The sequence below is a fragment of the Odontesthes bonariensis genome, chromosome 20 (genome assembly GCF_027942865.1).
Source record: "Odontesthes bonariensis isolate fOdoBon6 chromosome 20, fOdoBon6.hap1, whole genome shotgun sequence".
NCBI lineage: Eukaryota > Metazoa > Chordata > Actinopteri > Atheriniformes > Atherinopsidae > Odontesthes > Odontesthes bonariensis.
In genome coordinates this window covers 8,260,805-8,287,944 of record NC_134525.1, presented here as the reverse complement: position 1 = coordinate 8,287,944, position 27,140 = coordinate 8,260,805, and the positions used below count along the sequence as shown (strand labels likewise).

Here is a 27,140-nt window from a genome sequence, read left to right as displayed (position 1 = left end):
AAAGTCTTGTAATTAAAATGTGAAATGACATGTTTTGTTTGCAGATGAAAAGATTTTTTTGAACCTCCACAGAAAGATGAAACAAATCTTTATGAGCCAGCGTCGATCAGAGCAATGAAAAGCAGTATATCTAACTTGTAACATGATTGGATACACTTAAAGCGAAGTTGATTCAAACTAACCTCTGATTCCCATGTTCACTGATCCGAGCATCAACTGTTACTTTCTGCAGGCCATCCTTGAAACATTTACAAAACTGAGCTGACATCTAACGTTTAAGGGAACCATATTTTCATTTGAACCTGTGAAAACCATCAAATCCCCCAAACAACTTTCTATGAAGTCTTTTCAGGATGAGTTCTCTGATGTTGATCTGCTGCCATTACAGAGAAAGTTTTACCCATCACTGAGTCAGTGGGTTCTGTAAAATACAAATAACACAGCTCAGTTTACCGTGCTCCACCCTCCCTTTTTCTGAAGGGATCAATGGGGATTTTGCATAATTTTGTTTTTTTAGCACTTTATAAATTAACTTGCATTTGAATGAACACAAGTCACTAAATAATTTCCATTTTATTCTCATGTGGACTTTATTCACCCTCATTTCTCTCCATTCAAAGCTGCCAAGCTGTTGCGCTGACTGAGACGAACCAATCAGGACGGCTCTTGTAACTGAGCTCACTGTGATTCGTCTATAATTTAGCCCTTTAATGTATTTTTTAAATAAATTTTAAAAGCCATGTGTTAATGACCAACAGAACGGGAATATTCTACTTTATCAGCGTTGCTTTAGGTCTGCTCATGGCTGATAGAGGATTTACATCATTGATTAGATAACCAGCAGAAAATTAAAGAGCATTTAAGACACAGTATCGGTTATTAAATATGACAGATACACAAAAATACATCCAACATGTGATCATTTGCTCTGTTGTCGATCAGGATAAATCAAACACCAGGCCAGAGGTTTCTAATCTGGGCTCAGGACCCAAACATGAAGTCACAAGCTAAATTTGACTTTGTATTTATTGTTTTTTGTCCTAATTAACTGCAAGCTGATTGAATGTATTCAAAAATGATTAAGAGCATGTTCTATCTAAAGTAGCAGACATCCAGCATTTGGTCCGCCAAAAACACAGAACTTAGAAGCTGACGATCACCTGAAAGATGGTGCACAGCTTCGGCCCGATATGAACACATGAATGATCAGAAACACGCACACACACACCTGACCACACTGTAATCACAGAAACGCTGCACATCCATCCACCCACAACTTCAGACGTTACCATTTGTCCCCCGACACTCCTGCTCCTCTCCTCTTCATCCTCCCCCTCCCCCTCTCCTCTGGCGTAGGGGAGTCGCTGGTACATATAGCTCTCCCCCATGCTGTGACGGCTCCTCTCGTGCTGCTTGTTTGTGGCTCTCCCGTTCCTTAGCTATTCAAAGGAGGCGTTAGCTGTGCCGCTGTGCTCCCTACAGCTCTGAGTCTAGTGCTCTAATCTCCTCTCGGCTCCATGACCTTCTGTGTCCAATCGATGCGCGCGCACGCACGCACACTATCACTAACACACTGTTGGGGGGGCATTTGACACCGCTTCCTCCTGTTGTATTCAAGCTATCTATAAGCTCAGTCCGTCCTCCCTCCCACTGCTCTGTTCGCTCCCTGCTGACTCACGGCTCCCTGCAGCGTTGGACACCTCCATACTTCCCCTTCTCTCTCCGGCGTTTCCTCCTCTTCTCTCCTCTCCATCTGCTCCTGGCTCAGCAGCCGAGCCCACCGTCTGATGTTAAATAATTCAGCAGCTCTAACGAGAGCAAGAGAGGGAGATCTTTGAGGAAGGCGGGGGAGACAATGGAGATACAAATACGTGGACAGATGGATGGGAAAATGGATGGTTGGTCAGACCAAAGAGAAAGGATGTAGGGACAGTTCCCAGCATGCATTTAATAGATGCTGACATGCAGATGGCACAGCGGATATGCTCTAATCAAACAAGCAGAGCAGCTCTGAAGGACGGGGAGCTAGATGCAGTGAAGGCTTCGACATCATTTCAATATGATTTTCAAAGAAATGACCGATTCATTCGCACACAGCTCAGAGCAGGTTCATTTTCATTTGTGGAAGTGAATTAACAGATCAAAGGTGCTGCTTTTCTCTAATCTGTGAGATTGGAAACAGCAGGTGTGTGATTGCCACAGAGCAGCAGAAACCCACTGCTTTGCTTTTTATAGATGCACAACCCCAGTTCCAAAACAGGTTTAAGAATACGAAGACTTGCAAATCTCACACACGAATAAATCATCCAGTGATATTAAAAGAGGGAAAAATTCAAACACTGTAAACTAGTGCACACACATGTGTCCACCCCATTTGCTTTGAAGCTCAGAGTCAAGATCTGTTCCGACCAATTACTTCAGAAGTCCTAATTAGCTTAATTAAGTCCACCTGTGTGCACATGTCACATAGTCTCATTAAATAGCACCTGTTGTGACAGGCTGCAACACCACCAAGCAAACGGCTCTACAAAAATAGGTCAGGGACAAGATTACAGATTAGGGTTGGCTCAGAATCTCCCTGAGCGTTAGAACAATACAAAAGAAAGTAAATAAATGAATTTTTAAAAAAAAAAGCAGACCACCAAAACTTATGGACCACACAAGAAGGGCTTTAATCAGAGAAGTGAGAAAGAGGCCAGAGGTAACCCACAGCAGAGACTGGAGTGTGTAGCTAGTGATGGCAAAACGAGGCTTTTTGAAGCATTGAATCATTTTGAACCATTGTGTCATAAAGTGGTTCACTACTCGAAGCTTCATTCAATTCCCTTGGGTGACTACTATCTACTGGCGTAGCGATTGTTGCACCATACGAAGCCCTGCGAATGTGATGCATATAATAACACGATAATAACACGTATGTATGTGTATTGTACATATGGGTTTGTAGTACCTCATTAAAGATTGATTAATTTACCCATGAAATAATAATTTGCCCTCTCCGGGTCGGGAATGAGATCCTTTCCCAAGTGGAGGAGTTCAAGTATCTCGGGGTCTTGTTCATGAGTGAGGGACGAATGCAGCGGGAGGTTGACAGGCGGATCGGTGCGCCATCAGCTGAGCCAGAAGGAGAAGCTCTCGATTTACCAGTCAATCTATGTTCCTACCCTCACCTATGGTCACGAGCTGTGGGTAGAGACCGAGAGAATGAGATTGCCAATACAAGCGGCCGAAATGAGTTTCCTCCGCAGGGTGTCTGGGCTCTCCCTTTAAGGCTGAGTTATACCTCTTTTAACTGCCCTTGCGCTTACGTCTTGCGCTTGTGTTAATGGCTCGAGACGTTTATGCTTCATTTTGCTTTGCCGGCGGTTGCGTGTGCTGCTGGCGATTCACCGCCAGGACAGTAGGTGGATAGGGTGAGAAGCTCGGTCATCCGGGAGGGGCTCGGAGTAGAACCGCTGCTCCTCCGCATCGAGAGGAGTCAGATGAGGTGGCTCGGGCATCTGGTTAGGATGCCTCCTGGACGCCTGGTGAGACACGTCCCACTGGGAGGAGACCCCGGGGAAGACCCCGGACACGTTGGATCTCTGGCAGGGGAACGCCTCGGGGTCCCCCCAGAAGAGCTGGAGGAAGTGGCCGGGGACAGGGACGTCTGGGTTTCTCTGCTTAAGCTGCTGCCCCCGCGACCCGACCCCCGGAGAAGCGGAAGATGATGGATAGATGGATGGAATAATAATTTAAAAACAATGTGAAAATTTTTGGTTTGTCATTCATATTTTCTTTGGGAGTGTGCTTGGTGTAATAAAGAGGGTGCTTGTGTTACCTCAGGTGTTTTTATTCAAGAAAAACAGTTTTTGCTCAGTAGAAGGGCTCAAACGTTTTTTGTTTTTTTTTAGCCAATTTCTCCAGCTTTGGAAAATACTCTGTCACAGGGAACAGAGGAGGCTGGTGTGCTGAAGGAACTGTTTGGGTCGAAATATTCCCACACTTTAGAACGCTTCCTCAATGGTTGCTCCATGAGAGAATAATCCAAAACTCCGAATATCAAAAAACGAGAGCTGTTCGTAACGTATTATACGTGTAGAACGGGGACATGAACCGGGGCTTCAGCCATCTTGAATACACTCAATCGCGGCAAATGTTCAAAGCTCCGCACATCAACTCAAAGCAGTCAGCTGACTCGGTCTGAATGAAGCAGTGAAGTGGTTCAAACGTCATCAGTGACGTCACATGAAGCAAGCTCCGGCCCACTGCTTCACTACCCTGTCGAGTTTGAAGCGTGCTTCGGAGCTTCGGTGTTGGAGGTAACATCACTAGTGTACGCCCTAAGGTGGCTGTCATGGAAAAGTGGCCAAAAAACCCCCATCCATCCATCCATCCATCCATCCATCCATCCATCCATCCATCCATCCATCCATCCATCCACCCATCCATCCAAATGGCATCTGAATGAATCTCTAAACTCGGATCAGCTGAGACTGAAAGCGCTTAAACCCCAAACCAACACGAAGAACCAGAAGATCCCGTCCCGCAAACGCCACATAGATAAAAGAACTAACAAAGCAATAGGTGTGATTAAACTAACACTTAACTTATACATTACTTTCTATATCTATGCTTTTAAGAAATGTTTAAGCCTCGTGAATTAAAAACTAACGCAGCACCCATGGCGTTAACGTACGGAGCTCATTCACTGTGCTGAGCAGCCAAACGGTGATTAACGGGCTCCGTCATGAGAAAGATGAACACCAAAAATCCTCGTTAACAATTTCGAATCACGTGGGGATGTCATTCGTATAGTGAAGCACGGCGGTGGCTGCATGGTGCTGTGGGGACGGTCGTCATTGGCAGATCTTAATGATGGATTCTGCTGAATTGATAAAACTTTTTTTCGAAATCTGCATTTTAAAGGGTATATATTATATTGCACTGTTTGGAGGGTCGTCTTTAACGCGATCCTCTTCCTTTAAGTCTAAAATCTCCATTATTTCCTCAGATATTTGCAGCTCCATCCTCCCTCCTGTCCTCCACGGTCCTCACAGGATTAGATCTCCGGCTTGGAAGCTAAACAAGCCATAAAACAGGTTAACGAGGCGTCAGGATGCTGTCAGGGAGTAATTTAGTGAATCTACGCATCATCACTGTGTTTTGAGCAGGTTCCGTTTATAATTATTCATCACGGACATTCTTCAGATGTAGAAGTAGGCATTTCTTTTCCATCAGTTCATAAGAAAATAAGGGAAGCTGGAAAGACCTTTTGAAGTTGAGTTTATATTTTTGTGGATTCTGCTGCAAATTGAGGCAGAGAAAAAAAATCTGTGGCCTAAAATGAGCACAAAATCTGAGCTCGCTTTATCGAGGGCGGTCTAAAAATAACAGACCTAAATTTAGCTTCCACTCACTTGCGTGGAGAGGGAAGTGGTGTGAGCATGGCTGCTTGACTTTCCTCTCAAGTCAGCATCTGTACATGTGGACGATTTATTCTACATCTGGATTCACACCCACCAGCTCAGCTAAAAAAAAAAACCTGCAGACAGAAAAGTTTACACATTCACTCACTTTTCGTAGACTCTTCCAGAACGAAAACACTGAGAATGAAGTTTCTATTTTAGAAACTCTTTCTGGAAATGAGCAACAATCAGGAAACCGAGGCAGAGTATGAAGTGCATTAGTTCAGATAAACTTGACCTCACAGTTAGTTATGGAAGATGACAACCCCCCCGTGACTTGCACAGTTTAAACAAAACACGAAAACTTCTGCTGCTATTACCTGACTGTCTTTGCACACTCAGCCATTACCAAACAGAACTGTTTTGCACCATTCCACTGCCTTCTTAATCCTCCATCCTACAATGTAAATGTAAATGTATTTTATTTACACAGCCCTTTACAGACAATCCTTACGATGTACCAAAGTGCTTTACAGCAGGTAATAAATAAAGAGAAGAATAAGTGAAAACAAATAAAAACAATAAAAGAACAGTGAAAGCAATAAAATACAACAAAATCAAATAAGATAAATTAAGATAAAAGCGTCGTCATAAAATGCACTTTACTTACTTCAAATGCCTATTTTTTGTTGAGATACTTCTATTTAATCTTTAGCTTTTTAGCATATGTCTTTGTCTTCACCGTGGGGTGGTGGGAAACGTAATTTCGATTGCTTCGTATCTCTGGTACATGTGAAGAATTGACAATAAAGCTGAATTGAATTGAATTGAATTACTCTGTATGTTCACAGCGTCACAGCTCAAATCCCAACACTCTGGAAGACATGCTACAGAAGGAAAATAAACAACTTGAGCTTCTTATTTCAGGAATGTAAATCATCAAGCTGACCGACGTCGCTGCACGCCATTAAAGCAGAAGAAAACCGAACGATTTTCGATCTTAAATAAAAGTGTTGCGGGTGTATTCTGGATGTACATGAGAGAGACTCAGTCTTAAGCAAATCAAAAGCAAGCAAATCAAAAACCAGTGGACTTCTGGTAAGTGTCTTAAGTTCAAATTCTGTCATCCAGACTCTTAAGTCGATTTTAGCTAATATCAAAACCCTTTTATACGATGATGCGGATTTGACACATAAATGCACCGTTTGAGAAGATTGCAGGAAGTTTTTTATCATTTCGACATCATACTAAATAATAAACAGAACGTTAGCTCCAACTCTTTAAAAGTCAGCAGGAACAGACTGGAGAGTAATAACTCTCTGTTTAAGGCTACATGAAGATCTATAATATCTATTTTAAAAATGCTTCTAAGTGAAGGTTAAACATCGTAGTTGCCTTTTGAATCTATTAGGAGTTAGAAAAAGACGACTCGATGTCCACGCTTGGGGCCTGATTGGTGGGGAGGTGGCGCTGTGACATGCTCCAGAGCAGGTTAGGTTCTTACCTTGCAGAGGTCTTGTGGTGGATCGGCTCCAGTCACGAGTGACTGAGTTAAACCGGAGGTCACCTGCACGCAGCCATGAATGGAGCAGGGCCGCATCTAGAAGAGCCAGTCAAGCACAGATTTACACCTCATTATCAATGTCAGAACTGCCTCAACAAGATCTCCAAGCTCCATCTGATCCTATAACGAGAGCAGCACAACAACTCACAGCTGTGACAAACTGAGGAAAGATGAGCAGCCAGCGACAGCGAGCTCAGAAAGACCCGCTGCTGCCTCGTCTCTGAGGAACAGTCCAAGTCAGGTCTGCCACGTCCCGCTGTAGGAATGAATGCCTAAAAATGTCAAGTCTTCACTAAGCTTGAAAGTCGCATAGCACATCGTACACTAACCTGAGCACTGGACCTTGTTTTCTTCTCAAACCGCCTCAATTCTTCTTTCCAGCATCCAAAATGTTGGATTGGAAACTCTGTTTTATCGGTTAAAAGCTCAAACTCTGAATCTTTTTCTGGCACATCGCAAAGGTGTTCGGTTGGAGGGGGACTGAACTCGCCTACATGTTCGATACACCTGTCTGGCTTAGGATTTGTGACACAAATCTGAAGTTGAGCCCCTCCCAGTAATGCACTGGGAGGGGCTTAACTTCAGATTCAGTTCACAGGCAGATGTCCGGGCATTTTCTTTCAAAATTCACCGGTTTGATTCAACCCATCGTGCCATCTGTGATGGCAAACTGTCAAGGCCCAGATGTAGCAAAACGGTACCTCACCATGGTACCTCCACCACCGTGCTTCACAGATGGGATGAGGGTTCTTATGGTGGACAGCTGTGTTTCTGTATCCAAACGTGCTTCATTTGAACCAGAACGTTGTGCTTTGATCGAGCCCGTCCACAAGAACTCTTTCAAACAGCCTTCTGGTTTGTTTGTGCGATATTTATTAAACTGCTGAGAGGCAGAAATATTCCGTTAGGAAAACAGCAACAGCTGACATTGTGAGACAGGCCTTTAGGTGATTTGTAGTTTCTCCGAGTAACCCCCGTTGGTCAACCATTCCTGGAAGGGATAAGTAAGTAACCTGGTTCTCACGCAGATGGATGTTTCTCATCCATCTGGAATTTTGTCGGTTGCCTAGCTGTTCTCTGCTGTGAGTAGGCGGGGGTTGTATTCAAAAACCTCTCGAACCTGATTGGAGAATTCAATGTGTGTGTCACGTACTACTTCGACCAATCATATCGAAAGCGGACGTGACGCGTTGGAGCGCGACCAGTCTCTCGGTCTGTGGTGGAAAATAAACAAAACACACAAAGCAGGAGCTAGCAGCAGCTAATCGTCCGGCAATGGCGGTAAATGATAGATGTTTGACTGTGTTCGTTGTCGCGCCGGATGCTACGTCATACCTGTTAACACCCCGCCCCACGATTGTGATTGGATCTAGGCATAGAGGCGGGCCCGGTTATGGGGTAACCGAAGACTTCGGGCTCAACAAGGCGAGCTCAGACCCTAGTGCGAGCTCACGAAGTGTAACGAAGATGCACGAAGCACGAAGGGTCTGCGTGAGAGCCAGGCTAATAAGTAAGGGCTTTCAGTTCAAAGGAGAAACTTCCTTTGTTCGTGCCATGACCAAATCTTACAAATGTGCTGTGAAAACAACACATTCTTTACATAAAACAGGATGCCCACTCGCACCTGACTGTCACTTTGTTCACCTAAAACACCCCAATCACTGATTTTGTCTCCTTATTTTATAACCTGTAAGGTTTTAGATCAGCTTTATATGGAGATCTGTTGTGAAGTGATATGAAAACATTCGTCACACCAGTGCAATAGCAGCATCAGGCAGGCAGGTTGATATGTGGCTCATAAGGAATATATGGATTGAATTTTCTGATTGGATTTTTTTTCTTTGGAAAAAAGAAAAAAAAACGCTGATTTTTGTGACATTTTTTGGTTGCAGCAGGAATGATTTCTTCTGATAATTTTTTTTTACATCTGTTATTATGTAAAACCTCTGAGGTTTCCAAAGCCCAATTAATGTGCAGACCAAGAGCCCAAATCCATATAATTGAAGAGGTGACGTCTTAGATGGACAACAGGGACAAATTGGAGAGAAAAGAAGAGGAAGTTTAAACCCTTGTTTTGTTTGTTTTTCTTTCTCGCCATGAGAAATGTGACATCACAGGCAAAGCATGGAGCTCTGAGGATGCTGCCGGAATGACTGACACCTCTCTGCCGGGCTTTTGGACCGAACCACCAGATAAAGTCTGAACACAGACTGGTAACAGTGAAGGAGGAGGGATTACAGAGCTTGTTAACAGATGGTGGAGTCCTGGACATGTCACTGAGAAAGAGAGTCTCTGCATCCTGGATGTTGACCTGTTAACTGTGGATTTCTGTCCATGCCGTCAGCTAAGTGAGTTCACTTGTTACATCCCTCTAAAAAGGAAGCTCAAGATTTCAACCGCACCTGCGTCTTTGCAACACTTCAGCTTTCCAAAGGTTTGTCAGCATGCATAAAAAAAGGATGCACAGGTATTCCTAAAAGGTTCTGGCTCATGTAGTGCAATTTGAATTCACATTACAAATTCTCAGGCTTCCTCCAGAGACACAGCGGACAGAACAGGTGTTTTTACAGCGGGATTAATACAATGATGGCTGATTGACAGTGGCGTGGCCCTATATTCATGGCTCAAAGCTCAAAGATACAAAAAGCAGGTACTTTATCATGTGTTGCATTGTAGAGTTCAACAGTATTGAAGCGTTCTCTGATGAAGACAGCAGACTAGAATTAAATTGATCCTCTGTCTAAAGCTGATTACCGGTCACGTTAAGCGGACTCCTGCTGTTACAGCTTGAGCTATTCTCCATTATTTGCTTTTATTTGTTAAAATGTTTTTGGTGCAACATGTTAACGGGGAGTAAATAAACAAAAATGACAACAAACCTATGAAGACGGGCTTTAAGAGGAGGTTTTATTCCTCCGGTCCGTCCTCGCTCCTCTCGCCGCTCTCAGCCTCTGCAGCCCCGCGGGAAGCCAACCTGTTTATCGCTGGTCGGTTAAAACCAACCTGGAGTCTCTTCTATCAGGAACCGGAACGTACCCTAATGCGCGTGCCGAGATTGGGCGTCACGATCACGATGCGTCAGACAAGTAAAGCCGCTCCGCTGCAGCAGATACGGGGGTTACCAGAATAAAAGTACTTCCGGTTTGCAAAAGAAAAGCACAACTGTGGCAATTCTAAGTCACTTTTTAAATGTAAATTTCCTTTCGATACAATTCATGTTCTGCATGTTACCCCATATTCTTTTATATAAATATAAACGCACTTTAGAGGTATAACCAGTTCATTTTCAGGTACATATCTTTGTTGAATTCAGGAACAGCTAGTGGTGAAGGTGCACATTGCAACCAGCTAAACATACTGGAGAATCTACAAAAAGACTGTCCATCATGGATGCCCAAAGTCGGCCCTCTCTGTCCTGCAGGTTTTAGATGTTTCCCTGCTTCAACACACCTGATTCGGATCAATGCATCATTAGCAGGCTTGTGCAGAACTTAATCTTTTGAAGAGATCCATTTTATCTGAATCAGGTGTGTTGAAGTAGGGAAACATGTAGAGGACCTGCAGAACCTAAACCTGCAGGACAGCGGCCCTCGAGGACCGACTTTGGACATTCCTGCTGTACACTTAAAAAAAAAAAATAAATAAATCAATGGTGATGAATATCACATTGCATTTCTCCCAACTGATCTCAATAAACGTTCAAAACAAGAACTTCAACCAAATGAACATTTAATTTAATTCTGTAAAACATTCCATGTAGATTGAGAAAAGTGATTTAGCTTTAGATTAAAAGCAGAAAGGGCTGGAGTGGACTGTTACATTATTACAAATGCAGGATTTTACCATTTTTTGGGGAAATGTTCAAATAAACATAACAGTCTTTAACCATCAATTTGTTTTAGTCAAGTTGCTAAACACCCTTCTTAAATGATAAAGTTAAAAGCTTTATTCGAGAATCAACGCCCGACACCCAGAAAGTAATATGTAATGCATATGTAACAGCTGATGTTTTACCGTTTTCTGCAAACACGTCTAGGACTTGCGTTTTTGTCTATTCAACACTAAAAAAAAAAAAAAAAAAAGTCAATTAATGATGGCCATACTGCATCTAAAGTGTGTGATAATCCAGATAAGTACTTTTTAACTGAAGCCAACATTTATCTGGTGGAGATGGAGGAAAAACACTGGGAAGTATCCAGATCAGACTGCTGCAATCTGACTTTACCTCTTAATTCGTGAAAAATAAATTGCAGGATTTAGATAATATTGAAACTCAAAAACTGTGCAAACAACCAAAATGTAAAGCAGAGACACAGTGGATGCTAAGCCAAAAGGGTTTATTACACGTTTTGTCCGAATTTGAAAATGACATTACACACAATTTAACTTGAAAGTAAAAACCAATATGAAGAGTTCCCAAAAATCCAATTTCTAACTCAGGTATCAGAGAAATTTCTTCCCAATGATTGAAACACATGATAGAAAAACAGACTCTGAAAGTAACTGATATGAAGCGAGGAAACAGTAAATAGTTTGAATGGTTGAACATTAATTCGACGCACACATTGGATTTAACACACATTAATGTCATGCTTCTTTTTAAATTCCATTTCAGAGGCCTAAGGATTCAATTCTGGTGGGGAGGGGGACTTTTATGGAAAGAAAGTGTGAATACAATAGTTTCATAACCGCAGTTTAGGTAAAAGCTCTGAGTTACACATCAGTAACGAGAGGTGAGAAAGGAGTGCATGCAAAGCAAATTTTTTTTTTTTTTTTTTTGGAGAATCCGTGTGAAGTACAGCATGTGCGGCTTTTATCAAAGTCACCAACAGTGATGCAAAGAGGTGTGGAGGCAACAACGCTCGCAGACCTCTTGTTTCCAACTAGAACAAGTTCAGTGTATTTAAAAGATAGTTCAGCGATCTGAAGCCACATTCAGACTGGGTTCAGTTCTCAAGGGGAGACGGTCAATAGCTTTCAGAAGCAAAGTAGCTTCTGTTCAGTGGACTCTCTGGTCCTCCTGGAACTCAAACTGCATCTTTGTTTCCTTTGATTTTCATCATCAGCTCAGTGTGAGCTCAAAATGTCCTGCTCATCTACAGAAAGAGAGCCACCAGGTGAACGGGCCCTCGATGTTTTATAGGAAGCAAAGAGTGAAATTAAAAGTAACTGTCAGCAGATTAATCGGATGCTGTTATGTAGATGGTTGATTAAAAGAGCAGGTGATAAGTGCTGCTTAACAAAGACTGAGAAGCTGATCATGCTGAAGTCTTGTCATCTACTGCCATCTATTGCTGGTCATCGTTTTTACAATTGAGCAGCATTAAAAAAAAGACCCAAAAAATATGTGAAATGTGACGATTTTAAGCGAAGTTCTGAATTGTTGAAGATGTTTAAAAAAGGTAATGCATCTCCATATGATTAATTACACTGAGATCATATCCTCAGCAGGCATAACTGGCTCTGAATGCCACCAGTACGTGCATCTATTGCAAACATCATCCGATAGTTTCCCGATCATTAAACCCCAGCCTGAACGTTGAATATTTCATTGCCCACCTCTCCCTGTTAAATTCATCCTGTGTGAATGAGGCTTACTCGGATTGGACCAGTGTGGATCCGAAATAAACAATTACACATGATCGTAACAGGGAAAAGCACCAGCACGCACGCACACTGCAGAGGTCCAGAGGACAGTGCCAACACACGCGCACACATTCCAATAATGAACCAAACAAATAAATAGGTCAAGTATAAAACTCTGGGAAACACTGCTCCCGATAAGTTGTTCCACCCTTCAAGTGAAATATGAGAGACACTGCTCCCGATAAATACACATATACAAAAAACACACAAAATGGTAGGCAAAAACTACCGTCAGCATTAATCATTATGGAAGGCACTGCTCCCGATAATGGGTTTTAATTATGGAAGGCACTGCTCCCGATAACTTCGATATAGCAATAAGTGCTCCAACCTGGACTGTGCAACACAAATGGCTTTCTTGCAAATGATGTAACCAATCAGCTCAATTATAAATTGCGCCAAATTAGGGTTCAAGATTCATCAATTGGACTGCCACCAAGTGCACGATTAACTCACCGAATCTCTAAATATCAGTAGATACGAAATAAACTGACTTTTTAAAGTTCTGCTTCTGGCCAAACGACAGTTTAGGTAAATCTCTTCGTCCCTTCATTTGACAACAATTGTTTAACCGAGTTTAAGTCGGCCCGAACGCAAAGAAAAAGAAACCCGAAACGGTCGGAGGCTTCATTTCGTCAGCAACAGTTAGGGAGTCGTCTCTGTAGCAGATGCTGCTGTGGCTTTCGACAGTATAACCGTCATAATTATGGAAGGCACTGCTTCCGATAATGCTGTATAAAAAAGACAAATCATAGCTTTATAGTGGACACTGCCACTGATAAATAAAAAAGAAAAGTATAAATAAGGTTTCAGTGCTTTGATGGCAAAGGAGTCGCAGCAAAGGCTTCGCCTGGTCGGATGTGTTGAGATGTAGCGGGAGGAGGAGGCGGACTCGTCAGTAGAATCGAATTTCTTCAAGTATTTTGTGATGGTTCACAGGTTTTAAATGTAATAGTTTTCTCTCCGACTAAATCTTGGTGGGTTCAGGGACAAGGTTTACCCCAAAACCCTGAACACAACCCTGGATTTAAAGGATGGAACCTTTGACAGTCAGCTTGTGCTTAAGTGCTGATATTGGAGCTCACACACACACACACACACTCACTCCTCCCATGCCCACATCTCCCCACCCCGCTTTAGATTTCATTGTCAATCTCCCAGATGTTTCCCACCATGGCGTTGGCACACCCCTGCAGGTTCCAGGTAGCCAGGGCCAGCTGCGTGCGGAGCTGCGCCACGTCGGTGGTCAGAGCGATGGAAGCCAAAGTGTGGGCGCCCCGGCCGAGCAGGAGGTGGCGGAAGGGAGTCTCAACGAGCGACACGTAAGGCGAGAGGAAGCAGTGTTCCACCTAAAAATGAGGGAAAACAAACAGAGGCGGGCGTTAACAATTAAAAATATTCACGCAGCGCTGCCCAACGATACACAGATGGATCCTTTCCAGATGCCACTGTCCCGTCCATACAAGCTGAAATCAATCTTAAAGGCTCAAAAAGATTTACAATAAAATAAATTTAATTTTTTTTAAGGCAGTCCAATACGGTTCTTAGCCTTTGCTTGATGTAGACATTGATGGTTAGCTATATTCAAATGGATTTATCCAATAAAGAGCAGGGACTCTGGTGAAATGCCATCCAGTTTGCACAGCATTACATCACCTGTGATGTCACTGTTAAACCCACTGCGAAGTCCCAGATCTTTGGGAATACATTTAGCAACGGATGCAGTGGTGACATTTGACCTTGCAACTTGGAGCTTTGGCTGGAAAAAGTTTTAAATAGCCAGGTCTTAATTTCACGGCAGCCAGGGATTCACCACGATGTCTCAGAGGGCAAGAGTTAAGATCTGCCGTACTACCGGGGCACGTAATGAACAGCTGGCACACAAAGTAAACTGCCCCTGTCTCCAGTTTATTTTCTGTATCGGCACTTTATTATTTAGTTTATTCTCTATCGTATGTTTACGGGTGGATGGAACTTATTATTTGTTCCTCCGAGTGCGTTTCGCCCGAGCGTCTTTTAGCGACGCACCAACCACCGCAAAAGCATTATAATTTCTGTCTGTTGTGGTTTTGGAATATCGAATAAAGAAGCAGAAATAAACAGAAGATAGAAGAAAAGACGGAGGATTCCAAAGACATTTAGCACCTTTTGTGATAAGCAGCAATGAGGTTGGTTAGCTGTTTATATTTATCAGCAGTGAAGGTGAAATTTGTAAGATTGTGTTTACATGCGCCATTTTGAAGTCATTCAAGCAAGCTGTAAAGTGTTTAGCTTAATCTATGCTATGTTATGACGAAAGACATGCATACAGCATTATTTTTTGTTCATTTATATTTTCTTTCTTTTACCCAGTTGTCACGGATTGACCATCAATAAAGCCCAGTATTTTGATAAAGAATATCTTGCCTCATGCCTATCACTGGAGGAGCTACGACATGTAAACGTCTGATTCAGCCGCGCCACTCTGCGACTCGCATGATGTTTCTGACCCAACGATGAGACGACACTGAAACGCAACGAGCTAAACTCCTGCAGCATGACGACTGTTTAAGGTTCGGTTGTATGCAGCTTACACTCATGATTCTGTCGTTGAGGATCCGACAGGCTTCTGGGTCACTTAAGTCGGTGTTGTCGATGGCGTGACTGATGGCATCAGCTGCTCGCTTAAAGGAACCTCGTGCACGGTGCAGCCATTCGGGTCTGACATCCTTCAGCTGACCCAAACGCAGGAAGAAAACAAACAGTCCATGAACAACTTTTTTTTTTATAGGAAAAAGATTTTGAATTATTAGCGTGAACGAACCGTAGCCTGACCTCTGAGTTCTGTTTGATGGACTTGGAGACCTGGACGACATCTTTGGTGATCAGGCTGCTGTAGCGGCTCACGTCCAGGCTCATTATGTGATCGTGGACCAGGCGCAGAGCCATCTGACCGGCAAACTGCGCCGCCGTCACAGTCATCTCAGCGGTACGTTGGTTGGTTTGGTAATTGAGGTGATCCTTGTTGTCCAGGCTGGTCCCGTAGTAAGAATAGGACTCCATCTTAAAAACATCCAGAAGAAAAGAACAGTTCAATATACGTCAAAAAGTGCCCAAGAATCACTTTGGCTTTGCTCCAATATGAAATTATCAAACTTGTCCATTTCATCGAAACATCTTTAAACCAATCTGCCTGTTCTGGACATGTATGCAACATGAAATAAGAGATTTTATTGGTAAACTACCTTTCTTCCCATCATCTAAAACCAAGTCCAGCTCACCTGTTTTACTTATTCAAGGTATAAATGCCCTCAATTAACTCAACTAATCAAAGGCCCACATTTGAAGGACGGGCTTAGACAACGCCCCTCCCCAACCTTAAGATCAGCGTACTCACGTTGGGGGAGATGAAGTGGAAGGAGATGGAGGGAATCCCAGAGAAACCAAGGAATGGATAAGCAGGGTCATCGATGGACATGGGCCTGATTCTGCATGTATGACAGTCAAAATTATTGTAGTCAGCTGTGACATCTGCTTTAAGACCAATAAGTGAGTAGCTGTGTCACTACCTCCAAGATCATAAAAATCTCACACACGCCTCGACAATGGATGCATTTGGCTGTCAAAGTTTAATCAATTGGCCGGATTCACACATCATGAGCTTCATGTGCGTTTGCTTTCAGAACTGGGCTCCAGGCAACTGCTCAGGAGGGTTACCAACTAGATCAAAAGAGCCACAAGTATCCAAATAGCAGCTGAATGCTACCCTCTTACTTTAACGTTTTCCCAACAAGGTCAGGGAAAGAGTTTAGGAATAAATAACAGGTCATTTTAAACCATTTGACTAGAGCCCTGGTTTCCTACTTACACTTTGGCCTCCCACTTCTCCTGTCCTATCGCGTTGTACAAGGTGCCGGAACTGAAAGGACTTTTCACCTGCAGGTAAGAGCCAAAGTACGCTCGGTAAGAGAACTGAGCTTGCTTGTGCAGAACCTGCACCAACATCAAAATGTGTTTACCTCTTTCATTGTGCTCTCAAGCAGGGTGTAGAGCAGTGGACTCGCTGAGGCAACAAAGCTCCCGCGACCTACAACAGAAATGCGCTCAGTCCACTGATCATTTTAACGCCCACACAACAAACGCATCATTCTGTAGGTGTTCTGCACATACCCATGACTACTCCATCAAGGCTAATGTAGGTGAAGACGTTTTTGTCAATAGATGGCATATATCCCTTTAAAAAATAAAAAATAAAAAGGAGGAGAACATATTAGAACACATTTTTAGTGGAGCGAGTCTTCTCTACTCCAGCTCAGGTAGTTCTTACCTCCAGCCACTCGGTGGCGCCAACGCTTCCATACTCTCCAGCACTCCAGCTTGCAAACACCAGGCTCCTCCTGGGCCTGAACCCATCTAGAAAGAAAAGAGTACAATAAATGACACTGTGAGGCTTTCTGCTTTAGAGGGGAAGGCAGCGGCTCCTCTCCTGTTCCCGGTTTTGGTTCTGGAGGAAAACACATTCTTCCATTTGGACTGGTTCAGGGTTTTTTTTTTACGCTTACTGCAACAACCTCACAATCATGTCTTTTTCCCCTCCCTTCATGACATTTCTTACCATTCTCCACCATCTCGTGGAAGGCCTTTGCCAGCTCCACCAGAACAGAAGTGCCCACGGTGGCTTTGGCGTAACCTTGTCCCCAGGCGTCTCTCTGAGCTCCCAGGACCACGAAGCGATCTACAGTTCATACACACACACACACGTCTCAGAACCACGTTTATTTGATTCAGGATGAAATCTTGAATAAATAAGGCTGGACCTACCAGGATCCATGAATCCTTTGATCACTCCAAACACATTGTGGATCTCCTTGTTGACCAACACGTTGTTCACCTGAACAGTGATGTTCTGGCTGCCTCCCAGGTTGTAGGACACAGGGAGGCCGCCTTTAAAGCCGCTGCTTGCACTCGATTCAGGACCACCGATTTTCCTGGAAAGGAGAGATTTACTGTTGTGGATCTTAAAAACTTTGAGGAAAGCAACTATTCTTGTGGCCAAAGATGGAAGCTGAATGCATTTCTGTGAAGCTGCTGCTTCTCAGCGCCCTGTAAGAGGCTGCTGTGCGTCTTACTGTAGAAGAGTTGATGCTTGGTTGGCTGTGATGGTCTGGGCTGGGATTTTAGGGAGGCCAGATGACTGAGTTGGGGGAAACTGGGTGTGGTTAAAGGAGGGAAACCCAGGAGTGTAGGGGTCACCTGAGCCCAGATGCACCTGAAAAGTGAACAAATAGAGAGTTAACAGAAGGATAAACAAGACTTAACTGGCTGCTTCTACAACGTGCTGCAGACTCACATGTCCGTAGAGTGCGGTGTCTTTAACAAATTGGTGATCCTGAGAATCGGGATAGATTAGAACCGCAGCGGCCCCATTCGTGGCAGCATTGCTCACCTGAAGAGACGTTATCAGAAACAAGCTTTCAGTTCCTCATCAAGCCACAATGACTTCCCCTCCCTGCATTGTTGCATTGTTGCATTCTTCCCGTCAGCATAACGATTTTTCTTCCCCGCGCTTCCTCCACCCCATCTCACAACTGCATTGAGCCACATACCTTCTCGGCAAAACTGATCTTTCCGGCACGTAGCAGCAGCACCGAGCCTTTAAGCTCGACGTTCCTCTTCTGCACAAAATCCAGATCCTCTTTGAGTCCGTAGTTGCCGTACACCAGCTGGCCCTGTGGACTCAAACATGAGCAGACGTCAAGACAGGCTACAACCAGGGATAAAGGGATAGGGGACAAAAGCTGCTTTAATTCTATAGCTATATCCACAAAACATCTTAGGCCTGGAAGAGTCTCGAAGAACTCGCAATTCTAACTAAAGGCAACTATATACAATGGCCTTTTGCATTTTAAACCACCAATTCTGGGCTTCAACGCCAGCATATGGTTGTGTGAAAGACCTGCGTGACAATTTTAACACATACACCAGTCTGATCATGCAGTAGGCCCCACCACATACAAAGAAAACCACAAACTATGCCAACGCATGTGCCTGGGCGGCCGTGGCTCAGTGGTTAGTGTCCAATAACTGGATGATCGGTGGTTTGATTTCCACTCTCGCCACTCAAATAGATTGATGGACTGACAGGTGGAGGGGTGGCAGTGGCACCATTACCCCCATGCTCCCCGGGCGCCGTTATTGGCTGCCCACCGCTCCAGTGAATGGCATCGGTCTCCATGAGTGTGTGTGACCCTGTGTATGTGCATGTGTGTTAAATGCAGAGGACTAATTTCGTGTTAACATTCGTGTGTACATGACAATAAAAGCAATCTTAATCTTATTCTACCTCCAATTCAAAATACGGCTGCAAAAATCCCATCAGATTTATACGGGGGACCAATGTGGCCTTTTGTTCAAGAGAAACGATAACTGGATAAAAAAGGCGATAACGGGATTTTCTGGAATCCACATCTCCACAATTCTTCCTCGAAAGAGTACAAAGACCCACAGATGGCATTAACTCCTGTTAAAGTGTGAAACCAGAATTTCAGCCCAAGTTACAAAAAAATAAAAATAGATAAATAAATAGTAAAAAATATAACCAGAAATGGCCACGTTTTGGCAATTGAATAGAATCCAAACAGATCCGTCTAATAAACAGATTTAACTGTTTGTTAGCAGTGAGTTAATGATCTTGAACGCTCATCTGAACAACATCTTTGGCTCCATTAGACGCGTCACACCTAACTTTACTCTGCTTGCGTCACATTCAGACGACACTCACATGATCGCCCACATCGTTCAATCGTGATATTTTTCTTTTGAGAACATTCAGATCAGACTGAGACAAATAATTCAGAAACGGAAGCTATTGCAGCAACTTTGTAGATGCCATTTAGATAACAGAAAACATTTCTTCCTTCTCAGCCTTTTCTTAAAATAGCAAAGAAAAAAAGCAAGGTGGCTAACCACACATCATTCAGTGCACGAGCGTTAAAAAGCTGCTTGGAGTCCAATTTCCGCATCGCATATCCACTTCTCAGATTCATATCAGTGAGTCACGTCAATGGTCTGGGAATGTGAACATAACCTTGGTTGTTAAAATGGCTTCTGATAAAATCATTTAAAGACGACATCTTGCCAACTTTTGACTCACCTGAGCTGTGCCAGTAGCGCTGTAGGCCAAATACCCGGCAGGTTCGAAAACATCCGAGCCAAACTGAACACGGTTTGGACGCCGGCTGCAAACAGAAGGCAAAACTTAGTTAAAAACCATTTATTTGACTGGTCCTCTGCTCGCAGGTTTCCTGGGAGGCATCATCTCAGCTGGTATTTATTATGAAGAAGTAGTACTCCAGTTAAACCCAAGTAAACCTTTAACATTCACTTGTTTTACTTCCAGATGTGCATTTCATCATCTATTATTTATATCAGATAAATAAAAAATATGAATATATAAAACTGGAAGGAGAAGAAACCCTTTCCAGGAATGACTGAGGCATCGTGTCACATCACCTGTCTGGCGTCTGCAGCTGAACGTAGTTGACACCCGTCCAGGGATTCATCTCCAGCTTGTTGAATGTGTTAAAGATGTCGTTTGCCTGATTCATATCCTCCTCACTCCCTGCTGAGCGCCTGGGCAGATCAAAGCGGCTGCAGAGAGAAGACATTTTTAATCATCAAGTCACTTTCAGCTCGGTTCAGTCCTGAAATCAATTTATTCTTTCATTTAGGGAAAATACCCAACAAGATAACTCATTTAGAAAAAAGAAACATTAAATGTCTAAATGTCAGTCAAGCTTCAGGGAAACAACAGTCTCACAATCCTGAAGTGATAACAAAGTAACTAAAATCTTAAAAACGGACACATTACTTCTTGGATGCATTTCCCAGCTCAGAGTAAGAGCTTAAAGCATCTCCAGTTATCAAGAAAACTTTAGCTGTGTCGCTTCATGCACTTGACAGAAGTGTAAATCTATTAAAATTAGGGCTGGGCAACAATTAAAAATTCTAATCTAATTGATCACATGATTTCCCTGATTTATCACGATTAATCGCATTTGGACGCAAAATCCAAAAATGAATCCAAAAGTAGTGTATAGCTTTCAGCATTTAGTTTTATTTTAAATGTGCTGCCATATGAATGAAAGTGCCATAAGATTTGTTGTGCAAACACACGTTTAACATCAGCATCTTTATGTAGTTTTTATGTAGAAGCCTCGCTCCACTGTCTGTTTCCTTGAATGACTTGCTGCTATCAGTTGTGTGTTTTGCCTTTAAGTGATATTTTAGACTGGAACTACTACGCTGAGAAGACAATTCAACTTGGCAGAGTTTACAGATGACTTTGGTTCTGTCGACTCCGCCGTCTGGAAGAACTTTAAAATGAAAATGGCCGAGTAAAAGTTCCGTACCCTTCTCCATGTTTGGTGGATCCGCCGATTACTTTCTTTTCCGGTTCCGCAGCAGACAGCAACAGACTTTTACAATAATAAAACCTGCGCTAATGCGCGATAAAATATTTATCGGTGTCAAATCATTAGCGAGTTAACTCGTTATTATCGCGTTAACTCGTCCAGCCCTAATTAAAACGTTCAGACTTTATTGTTCTTCCTTCACAACAAGCTGAGATGAATGAGAACTTTGACATTTAGTCTACTCAGGAGGAATGAGTCGGCAGCAGACCTGTTCAACTGTTTACGCTTGGATGGTAAGGAGCGTCCTCTTGGCTTTGGAAAGTCTAGTGAGCGTAGTTTGAGGGCGTAAACACTGTACCTGAAAGTCTCTTCAAAGGCCTGAGTGGTGAGTTTCTCTGCAAGGAGTTGAGTGACCTTCTTCCAGTCCATCTGAGCTTCCGGAGCCGGTGCAACAGGTGCAACAGGTGCAGCAGGTGTAGCGGGTGCAGCGGGTGCAGCGGGTGCTGCACTTGTTGAGGCCTGTGCTGCCGTCGCTTCATTATCCACCCCCGGCACACAGTTCACCAGCCCCCCCTGAGGTTTCCCGTGGCTGAAGTAACCAACCAGGTAGCCTGCAGGTTCAGACACGGAAAAAAAAAATATATATATATATATATATATATCACATCTCTGCAAAATGATTCAACAGAGCTAATTTTCCAATCGTGATCTTATCTGCTGAGCATATGGAAAAGATGGTAGGGAGGTCAGTGAGATGATGAGTTGCTGATGTCAGATGCCATCTTCTAAAGGCTGACCAATCAAAAAAAAAAAAAAAAAAAAAAAAAAAAAAAGAAACTTTATGGCTGTGCTGAAACCAAACAAACTTGTGTCTGATCAGTTGTTCGATGAGCAGGCTTAAAGGTGGGGTAGGGGATCTTTTTCTGGAGCATTTTTTTTTTACATATTGCTTGAAATACTCTTCACACCCCCATTGCAACCAATTAATTAAAAGTTTTGACACAAATATGAAAAGTTTTAGTGGCCTCTAGAACGTACGATCTAGGAAAAACAGTATCCAATCATACTGAACGGACCGTTAACGATGATTGGATTCTGATGCCGTCTATCAAACTGCAATCTGCTCCTCCCTCCCCCTCCTTCCCCCTCCTTCCCCCTGTGCGCCTACCCTGCTCCGTGAACGTCCAGAAGCTTGGCAGGAAGCTAAACTAGAGCCAGCTTGGCTAGCACCTAGCATTATTAAACATATAGTTAGCATAATACGGCAACGATCGATGCTTGCTGTCAGAACAGCGCTCGTGCACCTTCGTGCTCGTTCATGTACTCTAGAGGCGTGCCTTCGGGGGGAAAGTGAAGAAAAGAAAAATTTTACCTGTGCATTTTCAAAATGCAGCTTCGCTGGACTCAAAATCCAGGATCTCCTACCCTACCTTTAAAGCAGCAATACTACCTCTGATTAACATATAGTACAAGAACAGAGAAATGCCGTAAGAGCTTAGTAAAGGAAAACAAGCTCAAATAGAGTTCCATTGTCTTCATTTCCAGTCAGTCTTACTTGATTTCTGAATTTATTTCAAAATTTGATTGATTTTTTATTGATAATCATCCCGCGCTGTAATGAAGTAACAGAATGCTATGAGAGTTCTGGGCTGCGTCAAGGAGACGGACTGAGAAATGACCATTTGTCAGTTCTTTTTGACATTTTCCATTGTTTTTAAAGCCAAGAACCAGTTGGAAGGTTAATCTATAATAAAATGAGGTATTACACAGCACTGACATGAAGATGTCACATTAACAAAAAACAGACTGGAGGACAGTAAGTGCAACCGACCCCCAAGAAATAGCAGCAGGAGTCCCGCAACCATGTAGACAAGGGTACACCGGTTCTGATGCAGAGGTGCTGGCCTGAAGCTCGGCGAGCCGTGCGCCTCCACGTCTGTCGAGTCGTCGATGGCACCGTCGGAAAGTTTGACCTCGGCGTGTCTCTCTCCATCCTCTGCCGGCTGCAGAGTGAACCTGCTGTACCGCTCACTCTTCATCTGGAGGAGATAAGAGCAAAAACTATGAGAGGAATGTGTTCCCGATAAGACGGACGCAACAGAGCACAGCGTAGGAGTAGTAAGGAAAGTAAAGGTCAGGTCAGCTTAAAACTAATCATTTCATTACGGTCCCACAAAAACATCTCATTTGTGGAAATGATTAACTCTAAATTCACTGTCAGTTTAAAAAAAAAAAGAAAAGAAAAAAAAGGAAGGAGGAAGCACACTCACCACGCCGTTCATTGCAGACCTCAGTCGATCCATCGTTGCCGTTATTGATCTAAAAAGGGAACAAAGAGGTGATGAGGTTGTACATTAAAAGGGCAAATGCAGGAGATAAAAGCAGGGCAGAATCAGGAAGAGGAGGGGGAGGCAGAGAGGACGTGAGGCGAGTCAGGTTTCAGCCACAGCTGAACCCCTTTGAGCTTCAACTTTAAAAAGATCCAAGTGAAATTCATTCGTCATTGATGACCGATACAATGCCTTACAGAGCGCACTGCTGACTGAAGAGTTTACTGTCAACATACGCCACGTTTAGTATATGAAGGGCTCCTGGTGTGACGCAAGATTTCAGAGGTCTCAGGCAGAAACAGACTTGACCTTTGCTTTACACAAAAATACAGAGCCTCAGCAATTGTTTCCTCATAATAAAAATGCCACGGTACTTTGGCATCAGTTGTTGCATTTAAAAACAAGTATTCATCTTAAACTCGCGGAAGAATCCATTTCAGCTGGGAAAAAAAAACAAAACACAAATTGATCATCTTTACTAAGGCCTGTCTGTTTCCTTATAGGTGTGAGCACACCTTTCTTCAAAGACAGTAGGAGGAAATGGCAAAAAACTTCGTATAATAGAAAAGAATGTTGCAGAGCCTGAAAGGCCATGCTTCCCATAAGGTTTTTGTCCAGGTCAATAAAGACTAAAAGCTTCCTTGTGCGCCAATTATAGCACAACTGGTATTCCACTGGCTCAGCACGCAATTCATCCAATATCCACATTTCATGAAGGCTGCAGTGTTCAGCACGTGGTGATCGATTTAACTTAATGAGCTCACCACGTTACACAAAGCTGCTGCCAGCATTTAGACTACAGCGTGCTAGCTTGCTGGATGTGTAACGTCACTGTTGAAGTGATCGATCAACGGAGGAACTAACACTGGAGGTCATTTTTGTTTGATAAAATGTTACAACCGTAACTGTTCAGCACTGCCTCTAAAGGTGATGGTTCACCTTTAAAACTGGAACACACTTAATTAGATAATAAGCAATAAGTGTCTTTCACTGACAGTAAGTCATGTGGACACAGCCTAGGATGGAATTATCAACCATTAATATCACTATCAATAGATTATTCTCCCCCAATCGATTCCTTTGCAAAACATGAGAAATATATATATATATATATGAGGGGTTTTTTAAAACTTAAAAATAGATACGACACACAAAGTCAGAATATTTTCAGGTTTTGAGGGGTTATAACAAAGAAATGCTTGCTTGTTAGATGAGGAAAAAACGTTATTTTTCTTAGAAATGTACAAATAAGTCGATCATCAGTATTTAGTTAGCCATAATATCAAGATTATTGTTCAGCTAATAAATATTATGACTGAGACCGTGACAAATCAGACAAAAGTCGAGCTCTAGCATCTTTCTGCTATTAATGTAAGACTTTCCTACCATCGCCATACCTGCTGATAGAGAAAAACTGTAGAAATATGACCATCTGCTGCAATATATGAATGAATGAATGAACGGGAGAAAACCCCAGAAACTAGCTTGAAGACGGAAACGGGTGGGTGGTTTGATGGTGTTGCATCATACAACGACTCCACGAGCATTTCTCTTCCTCAGTGAACGACTATTTGAAGAAACATCTGGATTGGTGACCATTTGCCTTCAATATACATTTCCAAGGTGACGATTTACAGCCTTAAGGGAAGGAATGCTCTTTAAATTACGCATAAATGTAAATAAGGACACAAAGCTCAAACAAGACATTCGCAATACAAAACATACTGTTGAATATCTTCCATTACATAGCCAATGTGAGTCTGATTTTTAGCCAAACGTTGCGCGGTGTGTTACAGAAGAAAACCAAAGGATATTGCAGCATCAATGGTGAGCTAGCAAACGTAGCTTTACGGAGGACGGGTAAATGCTGTAAAGCGCATTGCAGCTAAACGAGTAGGTAACGTTTATCATTTATAAATGAACAAAAGAAGAAGAAAAAAATAATAATGCGGTCTAAATTAGTTATCTCACCTTCCCGACGATGTATGACCCCTGCACAGACACTTTCTCGACACTTCCTTGTTCGCGACCGATCTGCCTCCTTATAAGGTTTTGACGTCTATCTTACGTGATCCTACGTCATGCCGTACGATGCCATTATGGCGGGAAAAAAAAGCAGGAAGCAAAGGCCTGCTTCACAGAAAAGGAATTATTGATAAGAATATAAGAGGAAGTAAACATCAGATTAATGTAGATAAAAAAAAAACCTCGTGAATACACTTGTGTTCTGAAATGTATAAATAAATATATATATATATATTGATTGATACATATATGTATGTATGTTTGAAGTAGAAGAATTTAGAAGATTTTTGATCATCTCCTGACAGGAAAAAAAAAAGACAGAAATGTACACTTAATTAGAAAATTACTATTACTAAACTAAACGTTGAAGTAGGCCTACATGTGATGCAATATAGCACCTCCACAATTTCTGCTCTTTACAGTTGTGGCAACAGATGGTAAACCACCTCATTCTGGGGAGGAAGACATTTACAGTAATGTAATCTCATTCTTTAACTGCATCACAGATGGTTTCTTACTAATCTTGTGATCTAATCTAACTAATCTTTCTTACTAATTATGCATTATTAAACATCAGCAACCACAGAGAAGCGTGCTTTTATGAAGGCTCAGTCCCTCCTCCCTAAATGTAGCATCAGACTGTATCAAATATGTATCTGCAGAGGAGGGATACAGTGCCAGAAATAGTGTTGTCTTCACCTCTGAGACTTCTCACGATGTGTGTGAGTTTTCACTTGAGCAGGAGCTGAGATCATTATGTAATAACAACACTGTCCCAGATGGTGTCACCTTAGTGCTTTGTGATAAATTTACTTCTCTCGTGAGGGTGAGTTAACCTCCATCTGTGGATGGTAAAACAATTCTTGTCTCTTAAAGCACCAGCACAGATGGCATCTATGGGAGCAGTACAATAAGTGTGTGTTCAGTTACAACAATACACAATGTGTCTAAGATAAAACAGTTTGTGTGTTACTCAGAGCTTAGGTTGTTAACATATTTTTTGGCTGTTTGGGAATCAAACCTGAGACATCTTACTTCCCGTTGTAACCTAAGATATAAAGAAGCTAACGTGAGGATTTTTAATGTAATTTTTTTTTTTAAATAAAGCTAAATAGATTTACAGTAAAAATATGGATGTAACACTGATAGATGAAGTATTTAAATCATCTTCTTAAAAGTAGGACATTATTAAATCCTTATTTACAAGGCAAGGCAAGTTTATTTGTATAGCACAATTCAATAACAAGGTGATTCAAAGTGCTTTACAGATACATTAAAACAGTAGAAATAAAAAGCATGATTTAAATTTTAAACAAAAAAGAAAGAAATAAGAACAATAGATAAAAACAGATAAATCAGTAGATTTTAAAATGTGATTCCAAGTGTTCTGACATTTTATTGAAATACTTTAGTCACTTACTGGCAAGGCTTAGGCAAGCATATAAGTTTGTTAGGGTGAGAAAACAACCACCGTGAGGGATAAAATGCATACTTTTTAAAATGCCGCCTTCACCAAACGATGCAGTTTTACTGGCCATGAAGAACACAATAACAATATGAAGAAATCTCACGTCCCGGCTAGGGACGTGAAAACATTGTTAGTTTAAAAACATTGTTAGGTCTAGGATTTTGGCGCTTCATATGCAGCTGCTCTAATGACCACAAGGGACAAATATATTGTCATGTAGTCATGGGTCCTTTTTACCCATGATAACAAAAGACTTCTAATATAGAAGCACACTGATCAGAGGGAGCAATTGTAGACATGACACCGGCTGTTATAAACTATCTAAAC

The 27,140-nt window shown here is 42.5% G+C and overlaps 2 protein-coding genes across 6 annotated transcripts in view; both read right to left on the bottom strand.

The window, feature by feature from the left end:
- The window catches only part of tnk2a (tyrosine kinase, non-receptor, 2a), a 30,979-nt gene extending 20,984 nt beyond the window's left edge, over window positions 1-9,995 (bottom strand). Inside the window, exons 1-3 of one of the 5 annotated variants that reach the window (XM_075452449.1) lie at window positions 6,892-6,969; window positions 5,768-5,844; window positions 1,290-1,808 (exon numbers count right to left, since the gene is read on the bottom strand). In XM_075452449.1, the coding sequence (XP_075308564.1) occupies window positions 1,290-1,388 (99 nt within the window). In that variant the 5' untranslated portion in view covers window positions 1,389-1,808; window positions 5,768-5,844; window positions 6,892-6,969. Of the gene's footprint in view, window positions 1-1,289; window positions 1,959-5,399; window positions 5,469-5,767; window positions 5,845-6,891; window positions 6,988-9,830 lie in introns of those variants that run through there. The other 4 variants (XM_075452450.1, XM_075452453.1, XM_075452451.1 and 1 more) reach the window with 4 other exon arrangements.
- Window positions 9,996-11,271: 1,276 nt separating this feature from the next.
- On the bottom strand, window positions 11,272-25,376 carry tfr1b (transferrin receptor 1b). The gene is made up of 19 exons (XM_075452985.1): window positions 25,292-25,376; window positions 23,261-23,309; window positions 22,822-23,029; window positions 21,349-21,601; window positions 20,089-20,226; window positions 19,730-19,814; window positions 18,183-18,305; window positions 17,927-18,022; window positions 17,706-17,845; window positions 17,398-17,564; window positions 17,192-17,311; window positions 16,904-16,989; window positions 16,747-16,810; window positions 16,596-16,663; window positions 16,445-16,512; window positions 15,974-16,064; window positions 15,412-15,639; window positions 15,171-15,311; window positions 11,272-13,946 (listed from the first exon to the last, which is right to left on the bottom strand). Exons 2-19 carry the CDS (start codon window positions 23,291-23,293, stop codon window positions 13,734-13,736), a joined length of 2,322 nt encoding a protein of 773 aa, XP_075309100.1. The 5' UTR covers window positions 23,294-23,309; window positions 25,292-25,376; the 3' UTR covers window positions 11,272-13,733.
- Between the last annotated feature and the right edge of the window lie 1,764 nt (window positions 25,377-27,140).